This window comes from Cynoglossus semilaevis, chromosome 12 (assembly GCF_000523025.1).
Source record: "Cynoglossus semilaevis isolate Cse_v1.0 chromosome 12, Cse_v1.0, whole genome shotgun sequence".
Taxonomy (NCBI): Eukaryota; Metazoa; Chordata; class Actinopteri; order Pleuronectiformes; family Cynoglossidae; genus Cynoglossus; species Cynoglossus semilaevis.
The window spans coordinates 3,211,653-3,223,675 of NC_024318.1; the positions used below are offsets into that span (position 1 = coordinate 3,211,653).

General features: G+C 39.1%; 2 protein-coding genes and 1 long non-coding RNA gene across 3 annotated transcripts in view; 2 read left to right on the forward strand and 1 right to left on the reverse strand.

Moving 5' to 3' along the window:
- LOC112487881 (uncharacterized) overlaps positions 1-2,539 on the reverse strand; it is a 20,386-nt gene extending 17,847 nt beyond the window's left edge. Inside the window, exon 1 of the long non-coding RNA XR_003051380.1 lies at positions 2,255-2,539. This is a non-coding gene — a long non-coding RNA (uncharacterized LOC112487881). The remainder of the gene's footprint in view (positions 1-2,254) is intronic.
- On the forward strand, positions 13-5,721 carry myoz1a (myozenin 1a). Its single transcript, XM_008321484.2, has 6 exons — positions 13-236; positions 3,034-3,120; positions 3,232-3,419; positions 4,080-4,359; positions 4,650-4,812; positions 4,942-5,721. Exons 2-6 carry the CDS (start codon positions 3,036-3,038, stop codon positions 5,165-5,167), a joined length of 942 nt encoding a protein of 313 aa, XP_008319706.1. The 5' UTR covers positions 13-236; positions 3,034-3,035; the 3' UTR covers positions 5,168-5,721.
- Positions 5,722-5,837: 116 nt separating this feature from the next.
- The window catches only part of hhat (hedgehog acyltransferase), a 16,443-nt gene continuing 10,257 nt past the window's right edge, over positions 5,838-12,023 (forward strand). Inside the window, exons 1-9 of the mRNA XM_008321486.3 lie at positions 5,838-6,691; positions 7,104-7,251; positions 7,337-7,401; positions 7,548-7,661; positions 7,744-7,938; positions 8,852-9,091; positions 9,754-9,931; positions 10,104-10,254; positions 10,810-10,831. Of these exons, the coding sequence (XP_008319708.1) occupies positions 7,131-7,251; positions 7,337-7,401; positions 7,548-7,661; positions 7,744-7,938; positions 8,852-9,091; positions 9,754-9,931; positions 10,104-10,254; positions 10,810-10,831 (1,086 nt within the window). The 5' untranslated portion in view covers positions 5,838-6,691; positions 7,104-7,130. The remainder of the gene's footprint in view (positions 6,692-7,103; positions 7,252-7,336; positions 7,402-7,547; positions 7,662-7,743; positions 7,939-8,851; positions 9,092-9,753; positions 9,932-10,103; positions 10,255-10,809; positions 10,832-12,023) is intronic.

Consider the following 12,023-nt stretch of genomic DNA (forward strand, 5'->3'; position numbering starts at 1 on the left):
CCATCACCCCCCTCCGCCGCCCCCCCACCACCCAGAGCCCCTGGAAGATCTGCCATCTGAGTGCAGGGTGGGTTTTGCTCTTCTCTGGACCTGGGTCCGGCCATACGTGTGGGGTCAGAGGCACTGTGGGAATTGTAAACTTGTGCTAGAGATCACCAGATTTGCGCCCAGGGTCTCCTCCTGTCTGTTTGATATTTATAGCTCATTCTCCTCTCAGGGATTACAACCAAGTACCGGTGAGTGGCTATGCATCGCGTCAGTGTGTTTCGTTGAAACTAATCGACCAAGACATTAATACAGGACGAGTGACTACAGAAATAGACAGACAACTAGAGACGTGCAACATGTTGCCTTGATTTTTGCAGAAAACACAAGACCTCATAACCTCAAACACCTCAAGTACTTTGCTTTTAATGGAAATACGTTAAATACTTTTTCAAACAATTCTCTGTGTCTTGTCACTTTGCCGCTTTTAGATTTTCATACGTCTTTAAACGACCAAAGGAACAGGTGAATGTGCTGACCATCCCTCAATGGGCGTTGCAGAGATTTTATATGGTGCTACCAAATCTTGACAGGGGCTGGGAGGGTGAGGGAGGACTGAGGCGAGTAAAGCTAATTATTCAAGGAAATACCAAGGACCGTTTTGGACAGATGTTAAACTTCATAACTTTTTGGGGCTGAAATCATTAAATGAGGAAGTGTTTCCTGGAAGTGTGTGTTTTATGTCCATAAAGGTTGAGTTCTGTCTATCTGATAGTCCAATGACGCCGTTACATGTTGCTAAAATGTCTTGGCTGGAAATGTCTTTTATAAATAGCTGCAGTGGGTTGAATTACAGCCCAGTAGATGCAATGTGATGTTTTGCCACTGGACCGTGAATTAAAGAAACTAAAGAGTTGAGAAGAGAAACGGTTCAATGGTGAAAAGTGCAAATGTCTGTAAAGAGCAACACTACTCTTCGGAATTATAGAAAAATGTTACTACAGACTAAGGAGGTTGCAGAAAATAAGATAGCCCGTGTTAATGTGTTTCCTAATGTGATTCATAGCCTGACAGATGACACAGAGGAAAGAATCACTCAGACCCTCCCCTCACTAATGTTCACATACAGGATGAAGGTTTGGGAACAACATGAAATGCCCCTTTTATGATTTCTACTGTTTTGTTGCAGTAATCTTACAGTACCAGGAAGAACTAATTATTGACCATCTACCAAAAGCACAAGGTTTTATTTGGGTAAAATATCGTCACTTTTTTCAGATTGCAGTATGTATTTACACATTCAAAAATATGTTTCAAGCAAACTTTAAATCCTCTGGAAAACTCAAAACAAACAAACACATTCGGAACAAATTTTAAGCCGTAGCAGATAACTCTAGCTACCGTTGGCTTTTTATTCAGTTTTAAAAATACTTGCAAGTTGCTGACTATTTTTAGCCATTTTGCCAAAGTTTCACTTTAATATTTTTTTATTATACTGTCACTAACCTTTAGATTTAGGTATTTCCATCCATTAACTACCACAGAAGACAGAATATGGCCAAAAGGAAACAACATGGTTTTTTACAAACACACTCTACCAGACACATACACTGTTGGTGTTTATGTTTACTCAGACAGTGTACACGGATCGTCTGACCCTGAACGAAACTGCATTAAGCTATAGGGGGCAAACGAGGCAGACATCTGCTCCACTGGGGAATGTGGGGAATCTGAGTTCCCTTGACATCACCCTTGAACTTGAAAAATGAGCAGACCCCACGATGTGTGTTTGTCTGGTACGTCCAAGTCTAAGGGATTCAATTTCAATGGTTGTTGTGGATAACTGTAGGTGGTGGTACAGGTGATTAATCCTGAGAATCAGGAGGGTGTTTAGCCTTTAAGGAACCAAAAGCAAATCCAGTCATCAGGGCCTCTAACATCTCTTATTCTCTACCTTTTTAAAAATAATAATTTTATAAAACACCAGCAATTTGTTCTTGAGCTAGATATTAGAGAAACAACACCATTATATAGTTATCTAACCAGGGAATCAAACCATAGGTGAAAACAAGTTGTTATTCTGACTTCTTTCAGATGATGTGGTTGGACAAGACAAGCCAAAGTACAAACATATTCTATACTGTATTACACAGTATGATGAAAGTGCTACTCGGTGTTAAACTTAACTCAAACAGTAACCTAAGAATTCCAAATCACATACACCACATGCGAGAAAAAGCTTGTTATTTTTGACCGTTTCAGTACTCACGTCTTAGAGATGGAGATTGTTATCAGTCTTTAGTCAGGAGTCCATCTTGGGCCGACGGCGACAACAGGTAGCAACAGGTAGCAACAGGTAGCTAACCTGCTACGTTGTTGTTTATTTCTGATGTTAGGCATCGTCGTAAAAAGGGCACTTTTTCAAAATTGTACGTATTAAACGTTGTTGTTAAAGGTGTTGTTTTGGGCTTTTTTAAACGTTTGTTAAGTTTAGGTTTTCGTTGCTTCTTTACGTCTTAACTCCGCTGGAAGAAATCCTCTTTCAACGCTTCAAGAAGTCAATTGCTACTAGTACTATTCTTAAGTCTCGCTCGCACCTGCGCAGTAAGACAGAATAGTTTACTGGAGAAGGCGGAGGGGCGGAGGGGCGGCCAGCAAAGAAATTAATTTAGATTTATAGATTTATTGATAGCTTTTTTTATAATTATTGAGCGAATACATTTTTTTCTCCAGTTCCTCCCCCGTGGAATTTTGTTACTGTGAGAAAGAGAATATTTCATTCATTTGCCAGGCCCCAAAATAGGAGAGTGGCCCCCACTTTGGTAATCACTGGACTAATGATCTATTCTTGCTGAAAAGACAGCTGAAAACTACACCAAAAACAATCACCAAAGTAAACTGACTTCTGAGGCATCATGTAAAGCATGAAACTATGTTGACAGACTAAACTTATGAAGAAGTTGTCTTAAGAGTGCATAATTTCTTTTGCAACAGATAAATCAGCATTAGAGTATGCTAATGACTGCATATTCTTCCCTGATCTTGCAGCCATGCCTGTGGAAAAGCCTGTCTCTGTGAACAAGAGAAAAAAGCTCACCAAGATCATAACTGACTTGTCAAATATCTCTCAAGATGGTAAGCATAGCACGAAACACCATAAATTAACAGACACATTTTTATTTTTTATCTTTTTGGAGGAAGTTTTTGTTTTTTTACTGACAATAAATTTGAATGTCCCTCACACAGAGTTTCAGTTGGAGCCAGAAGCATCAGAGTTCGACCTGGGGAAAAAGATCAAGACTCCCAGAGACATCATGCTTGAGGAGCTCTCACTGATGAAGAACAAAGGCTCCAAGATGTTCAAGCAGAGGAAAATAAGAGTGGAGAGGTTCATCTATGAGAACAACCCCGATGTCTTCACCAGTGACTCCATGGTGAGAAAAGAGTTCCAGGGCTCTATTTTGTACCTGTTCTTACAAGTTATTGTGCTTTGACTCTGTCTCCAGTGAAGACTCCAACATTCTTACAAAACTATCAAATTTTGAAATCTCCTCTTTGTTAGGTGTAGAATAGTCTTGCCAAATGTTTATCAGTGGATCATAGGCATACTGAATTCTACTGAAGGACTGTTCCACTGAACAGATGCTGCAAATTCTACATAACACCCAGTCATTGCCACAGAATGCATGTTGACTTTGTGCCCACAACTTTTTCACACGCAAGTTCAGAAGGCAGAGCAGCTATGCTGCGATGCATACTCGCATTAACGCTATCCTAGAAAGCTAGAAAAAGATTCCTGTTTCATCCCCGGGGAAGCCAACTTAGAAGGATCAACTTTAACGAGGCGGGATCCTTGACTTTGAGAAACTTCTCATCACTGTATTGGACTTAAAGCACATTAAAATTACTTAGATGAAGCTGTTGTTCTTTAACAATGATATGCAAAAAAAAAAAACCAAATGCTTCCACTTAGCAGTAATGCACAGCATAATTTGACTTAAAATAGGCGAAGACACACTGCTTTCCTCAAGCTACTTTTGTTTTTGTAAAATATGATGAGCAAATGTTGATTATCTTGATATCATGTCTCCCAGGACAGTTTCCAGAAGTTTGTTCCCTCCATGGGTGGTCAGATGGGAGGTCAAATGATAAACCTTGGTGGGGCCTTTGTGAGCAAACAGGCAGGACATCTGCATTACTCAGGGCTGCAGTTTGGAGAAGGAGGAGTTCCAGTACCTCCACCAAAGCCTGGAACCAAAGGTGCAGGAGGTGCAGGAGGAGCAGGAGGAGCAGGAGGTGCAGGAGGATTGAGTGGAGGGGACCAGGGAAAAGGTGGGATAGATGGAAGCGGTAGTGAGTTGTCTTCACAAACAGGTTGGTGCACTTCCTTTGTTTGTTTTGTCAGTAATTATTTGAAAATATACTGAAAACTGAATTAGAACAGATCATGTGCAAATTGTTGTCAAAATGACATATTTTTCTGTATATATACATGTGGACCACAGTAATCTGATCCTCCTACATTCATTTTGTCCTTGTCAGGAATTAACAGGTTCCAGTAGCTTCAAAAAACTTCAAAAAACAATTGTCAGTTTTTATTTAGTGTTTATCGCTGCATCCCTGATCATTGTCTTTTTGCTCTTTATTTGGTTTCTCCACATTAGGAGGAAAAGGTGATGCATCTAAGAAGCTGGGTGTTGGGAAGACATACATTTCACCATGGGAGAAGGCCATGAAGGGTGATGAGGCCCTGTTAGCCACTCTGAAAGGTTACATGCCTGGTCCCCTTGAAAGGAAGGATATGCCCAAGTACAGATGCTTCAACAGGTATTACCTCCCACTGCTACAAATAAGAGTGTATTTTGGAAATTTTTCATTTCAATTTTTTTTAAAAGCACCTTGTACCTTTGTGTCAAAGAGAATCTTAAAAAATTCTCCTACCTTTCATTATGATAGGTACGCCCTGCCCTACGGTGGTTTCGAAAAGGCCAACCAGTTAATGAAATTCCAGCTGCCGGAAGCATCCAAACAAGAGCCTGAGGACGCGGTTTACCAACATGAAGTGGGCTGCCGGCCTTCCTTCAACCGCACTCCAATTGGCTGGATTGGCAGCGGTGAGCCCACCAGCATTCACATGGAGAATGACGCCGTGGTCTTCGACGCTGAGACAGAAGAGCTGTGAAGGAAATAAAATGTCCGTTCTGCCATAACACCCTCTGCACACACACACGCAAGCCTAACTGCATGCAGAAAAAATAAAGGAGAAAACTCTTACACTGACATCTGAAATCTTTCATTATGAACGACTGAATGAGTAAAAGCAATGTGGTCATGTCCTTATCCTGCTCTGTATTTGGTTGAATGGTAATGAGACAGAGTTACAACTGACAGAGGGTTGAGTTAAAAAGTTAACGTGTCAAGTTCACAAGTGGAATGAAGTGGATTATTATTAGTGGGGAAGAATGAATCACGTATGAAGGCCGGATTTGTGCTGTGTTACTATGGCCATGCTGTCTTACTTTCACCTTGTTATTATTATTATTATTATTATTTACTATTATGTTATTAATGGTGCCCTTTTTGTTGTTAAGAATCTGTGTTCTTTTGGCCGAGCTATGAAAAGGCTGTGATCCTGGCTTATTTGGGATGCATAAAAAGAGTTCTCTGCAATAAAAACCATGCAACAGTTTACCACGTAACCACCCTCTAGAAGAGTGAATAAAATGCTAGGGGAAAGATGTTCTCTGTGTAAAAGTTATTTTTAAAATATATTTCTAGTGTCACATGGTCTAATATTGAGTCAATTAATTTATTCCATTTATAAAATTTAAACTTTGTCCTTTGTCCAAAACATTTTCTTTCCAAAAATTCCTAGGGCATTTTTATCTAATATACCATAATGTCATTTTTGACAAAAACGGTAGCTAAGGATTAACGTTGAAAATATAATATGTTATTATTATTAATAATATTTTTTAGTATTTAATCCGAAACAAAAAAAATGTTCTACCTTGGTAGAAGTAATCTAAATGAGCTACAGTTCTACTCCAATACAGACGGGGCGCTGCTTTATTTCACAAACACTCACAGACAGGGAAAAAGTGTTGAAAAAGTCGGGCATTCAATGAAAACAATTCGGGGTTTTTTTCAAATATATTTTTTGTTTTCTAAATTAATGAAACAGTTTAGTCCCCAGTGTAGAACAACGTTATGAACAACAGCCCGGTAACAACGATACTCCTTAACATTATTAGCTTGTATCGCTAACGTTACCTGAGTGTGCTAAACTTAAGCAGTTGACGTTTCTCAATTCATCCAGTGTTTTGGTAATAGGAAAAATTCTAAGCATGTTAATGTTTGTACATGTAGTCCACATATGCTCTCTTAGGTTTTACGACTGGTAAATATTTCTGTGTCATAGTGATGCCGATGTGGATCCGTTAGCCATACATTCTGGTCAGACGATATGAAAACACTGACAAAAAATGTTGACAATATTTCTTTACATTAAAGCTGAAATCTTCACGTCTTATTTATTTGGGCAGCTCAGTATAAACGTGAAATGATTTTATAACACGGTAGTTATATTGTATTACGCTGAAGCAAATTTAGAATCTAAAATGTGATGGATCCCTGGGCACGTTTGGAGGATAAAAGGAATATCTATGTATATCAGGGATGAGCACGAGAGACAAAACTCCCTTGTGTAAGTAAAACCGAATCGTATGATAGATGTCTAACAATGCATTAGGTCTGATACTAACTTTTATGTTTTTATAAGTCCAAGAAAGTGTCAACTTTGTTAAAAAAGTAAGAGCCGACTTCAGTTTTGTGAATGCAGTACCGTATATTTCTGTATTATATTTTAAACCAATTCCTTCCAGTAGGAAATAGAATTTCGTTTTATGTTAAGAATTCTGCTTACAATAAAGGTTATTTATTATAGAATTATAATGCCTTGATCGACCACTACTTCTACATTTCTCAAATTAAACAACTTTAAATGATGACACACTTTTTTACAGGGTGGTGTTTCATTCACACCAACCACAGTATATCAGTGCACACACCTGTGAAGCTATAGTTAGCCTGTGTGTGTGTGTGTTTGTTCCCTTTAGTGAAGTAGATGAGTGTGAATCTACCTGATGACGTCCAAATCAAAGACCCAGTTGGCCAAACTGCCACAGACCGAGATCCTCATCTATTGGCTGCTGTCCTTTGGGTCACATCTGTACTCCTTCTACCACCTGCACAGGTTCTCTAAAGGTGAGACAGATGCATTTAAAATACCATCATGTCAGTTCAATCAAAAATATGTTCAAGTAAAGACATCCGTTGTTGCGTTCGTTAGAACATGAGGTGCGCTTAAACAGAGAATACCAGCTGGAACCTGGTCTTGTGAAAGGATATAAAAGGGTAAGTCAGAAGATGACCTTTCACATTAAAAGCCGTTTGAATGAGAAACATTTTAATTATTGTTAAGTACACACAGCTAAAAGGTACAGTAAATATAAATGTCATTCATATTAACAAAAAAACATTGTCACATGTTTTTTAATCAGGACCCTTCAGAGTTTGAGTGGAGTTTTTGGACAGAATGGGGTAAAAAGTCTTTACTGTGGACCTTCACAGGTCATCTCATATTATCCAGACTTTTGACCGTCTTCTGTACTAAGGTAGGAAACAATTTCAGACATTACACATACATTGCCCTATATTTACTAATTTACTAATTTAAATCTGTTTCTTCTTCACCAGCTCAGAGTTCCGACACTCAGTGTATACGACTTCCTCGCAGCCTGCAGTGTACTTGGAGTTAAAGGTGTCGGAGTGTTGTTGACACACATGCTTCTCTCCTTTTCTGTGGCACAGCTGAGAAAACCTGTGCTGTCATGGCTGTGTATCCTGCTCCTACTGTCAACACTTTACATCCAACCCCTTCAGGACGTCCAGGTAAGTTGATTTTAAATGAAATGATACAACTTATATAACTTATAGCCAAATGTTTCAGGCTTCTAATGTCAGCATTGTATAAAGGTAAATATTCTCAATTTAATCAAAGATCAAGATTAAAATATTAAATTGAAAAAATAAGGCACCCATTTTTTAAAAGAAATTCATATAAAAACGTAAATTCTGCTCACCTTAAAGTCAGGTAATATATATATCGTTAATGTAATCCTCCAAAGGGGTTCAAATTTAGGGTGTCTTATTTTTGCTGGACACAAGAGGGGGCAAGTCACCAAGAAAATGTAAATGTTTCCTTTTGGAATTCATCTAAAATTCAACGCACAGCTTTTCTAGCTTTTATCGATATTACATTATTATTCATGGTCGTTTTGTTGGTCAAAAGCTAAGCATAAGAGCTGGATCACTGGACAATTCGAAACCAAAAAGTTTTGAAACTAATTAAAAAAAAAAAAGGTGGATATGATGTTTAGCATTTTCTCACAGTTACAGAAATGGATTCATTACATGGCATTGTTCCTTTTAGCTGCACAGAACGTGACACATCAAGGACAGCCTCCGTCTGGAAACTGTTCTCCAGTCGAGTCTCAGATATTTCACTTTAGAAGAAGAAACAGATCTGACAGATGGTTCCAAAATTCTGCCTCTTCTCCACCTGCGTGCATACACACACACATACACACACACTCTCAAAAACACAGCACACTCACCACTGAAAGCAGTGATAACCCCACAGCTGCTGAACACGCCTCATTAAAACTGTGTATGGAGTGTGTATGTTTTCTATGTACATAGAAATAGAGGAAATTCCATTTTTAGTGTCAAAGTGTCTCTATTAATAGAAGCCTCAACCAACCTGTGCTAAATATAATTGGCCTTCCCACCATGTTTTTCACAGAGATCCTGGTACGACACAGAGGGGGAGTACTATCTGCTGCTGTTCAGCGTGGCGGTCTGTGGTCTGCGCTTCATCAGCTTCAGTCTGGAGCTCTGCTGGAGCCCTGCAGGCCCCGGCAGCAGCAGCAGCAGCAGCAGCAGGCGCCGGGGTTTGCAGCTCTGTTGGTTGTTTTCATACACTTTCTACCATCCTTTCTTCTACAATGGACCCATCATCACATACAAAGATTACAAAGAGCAGGTGAGACACAGTCACCAAACATGACCGCTGCAGCTTTGACATAAAAAAAAAATAGAAATAACAAGCTGGGTTTTATTTTGTCAGGAGGCTGAATGCAGCTGCAGGTCACCTGTTTAAATTAAACAACAGTCAGCACATTAGTGGTGGATTATATATATAATCTGTAACAAAAATAAATTAAGATGAAAATTAAATGACTTAGGAAAATTTAAAAAAAAGGTCGTAATAAATGTCTTGAAAAATCACCAATGGAAATGTCTTTGGGGACTGGACGACAGATGAAAGTTCAGTTAAGACCAAATTAGCTAACTGAAATTCTGTTCACAAAGATGTTGCAAATGATCTGAGATGGAAGGGAGGGGCATTCAACCCATAGAACACAGCCCCTGCATTGAAGCTACAGACTTCATGAGATGAGAAATCCCTGTATGTGATGAAAAATACATTATTTTTATATTTAGGAAAATGCAAAGTTAGTTAATGGTTGAAAACAATAATCAACAATTAAAACGATTAATCATGATTAATTGCTATTAACCCACAGCCAACCATTGATTTTTGATTTTTTTTCTTTTGTTTGACAGCCCTAATATCCTGTCCTGTTATTTGAGCTGTGTGAAGGTGGGACTTTAACGCTCCGCTCACTCTCTCTCCTCCTGCAGATGCAAAGACCTGCTGAGGAGAGTGGCAGACAGACGTCTGCTCTTCATTATTTGCTGCTCAGATCAGGACGGATCATACTGTGGTGGTGCACGGCTGAGTACATGATCCATGTAATGTACATGCACTGCATTCAGTCTAATGAGACCTACTTAGAAATACTCCCTCCCTGGGCGTTGGGTGAGTATTTACATGGAACTTATTTTTAGCTTTCGCTGCCTGACACTGAGCTTCAGCTTTAATAAAACTTCTACAGATGAACACTGAACCCTTTCCAACATCCATCACAAACACATTCATGTGCCTAATCCTAATCCTTACTCTATGAAAATTGTCATTCCTTCACTGACAGGCGGTCTGGCTCTGGCTGTGGTCCAGTTCTTCTATGTGAAGTACCTGGTACTGTTTGGCCTTCCCTCTATGCTGGCTACTGTGGACGGATTAGTTCCTCCCAATCTTCCTACTTGTGTCAGCATCATGCACACGTTCACAGGGATGTGGAGGTGAGGCCGGAAGTTTCTGTTGTTCCTATAAAACAAAAACAGCATTCCTTAACATTTGAGACTTCAGGAAAAACAAGCGTTCCCAGTTTTCTTGAGTGGGGAAAAAAAACCAAAAGTACACTCCATGTGAAGAGCCTAAGGTGGAGTGCTGTCTGGCAATCAGGTTCTGACTGGTCACAGCAAATTGTCTCATCTTCTGTTCTTACAGGCAATCAGAACAATAGGTCACCTCTGCACCACGGCCGTTAGATCATTGTCTTAGACCCAAGAGCAAATGACTCATTCACTAAAAACTAAATTTGTATTTTCAGGCTAAATGGTCATGATTTTTTGAATAATCTAATCTAAGAAAATATGAGCTCTTCACGGGCTGCTTTAACTACAGTTCATTTACCTTGTATTATATTGGAATTAAAGGTCAGGGTGATGACTGTTACATTTATGAACCTCATTTAGATGTTTTTAAAATAAAAAAATAATCTACTGTTTATGCTGAAAAGGTCACAACAGCTGCAGTTAATAAATGCCTGCTGTGTTTACTACCACAGTCATTAGGCATTTTAATGAGCACCGTTTTGTCTGTATACTAAGCCAAAGGTAAAAATGTTTTGAACAGTAATTAAAGAAATTTACATTCCGTGCCCTGGTGACATTCACGTGGAAGAAAACTAAGACAAACGATGTTCATGCTGTAAAATCCAGACTAGGATTGGCATATTTGCAATCAGTTTTAAACTAATTTGGTAAATGTAATTTAGAATAGCCTGGAACGAAAAACATCCTTACCCATAATGCAAGGCAGAAGGAGGTGTTTTAGTCACGTTGTCTATTGAAAATCTATCCCCACTAGAAAAATGCTTGTTTTTAGGGCTGGGCATGTTGTGAGTTGACAAATGAATGATTATAAAGTAAAAACTGTTAGAACATCTGTAGTTATTAGACTCTCATCCGTGCTGAGAGTGAATCACAAGCATAACAAGGCATTAGCATGAACTGTCTTCGTCAACGTCTTAAGTAGGTGGACAGTGCCTGGTGCTGAAATAGAATGTCATCATGCCACTTGTGCCTGAAGGCATAAAATCAGGGAGCTCCTAAAAAAACAGCGTTATTTTGAATAAGAAAGAAGAAATGGTAAGAATTAAATTAGACTATTCTTTAACTAAAAAGAAAACAAATAGTTTACATCAATAAGTCCCATGTCCCAGTGCTGAGATATACAGTACATAGGTGTGGACTTGTCTTTGATCTACAGACAGTTCTCAGAGCATCGATTTGTCATTGATCCCTTGTTTGAGTTGCATTACTGCCATCTACTGGCCCCGTCAATCACTGGAGGCAATCTTGCAACTGTTAAATTTCTGCATACGCAAAAGTCAAACGTGTCTTAATTCAATGCACATAAAGTTGAGTTACGCCCCCCAGAGGTTGATTTAACCCTAAAGTAAAAGTTAAAAGACGTCGTCAAACCACCAGACGCGGAGGTGAAAGCACGCGCGCTCGGTTTTTACAGTAGAAAAATAAATGCACTGCATGTAGATGCTCATGACCGATGTGCTGACACTGATGCACTCCAATCCATCCTGTTTGGTCCACGTTGATGACATTGATGGAAGGTATAAAGCTGTCCACCAACGTCACTGAACAAACAAACCTGATTTACGGCCGCACGGGTTGGGAAAAAAAACAAAACCAAAGGTCTAATCTTCTTAATGTCAGAGATTAATCAAACAAAACACACAGGCTGCACATATCCTCAAGTGTTCTGTGTT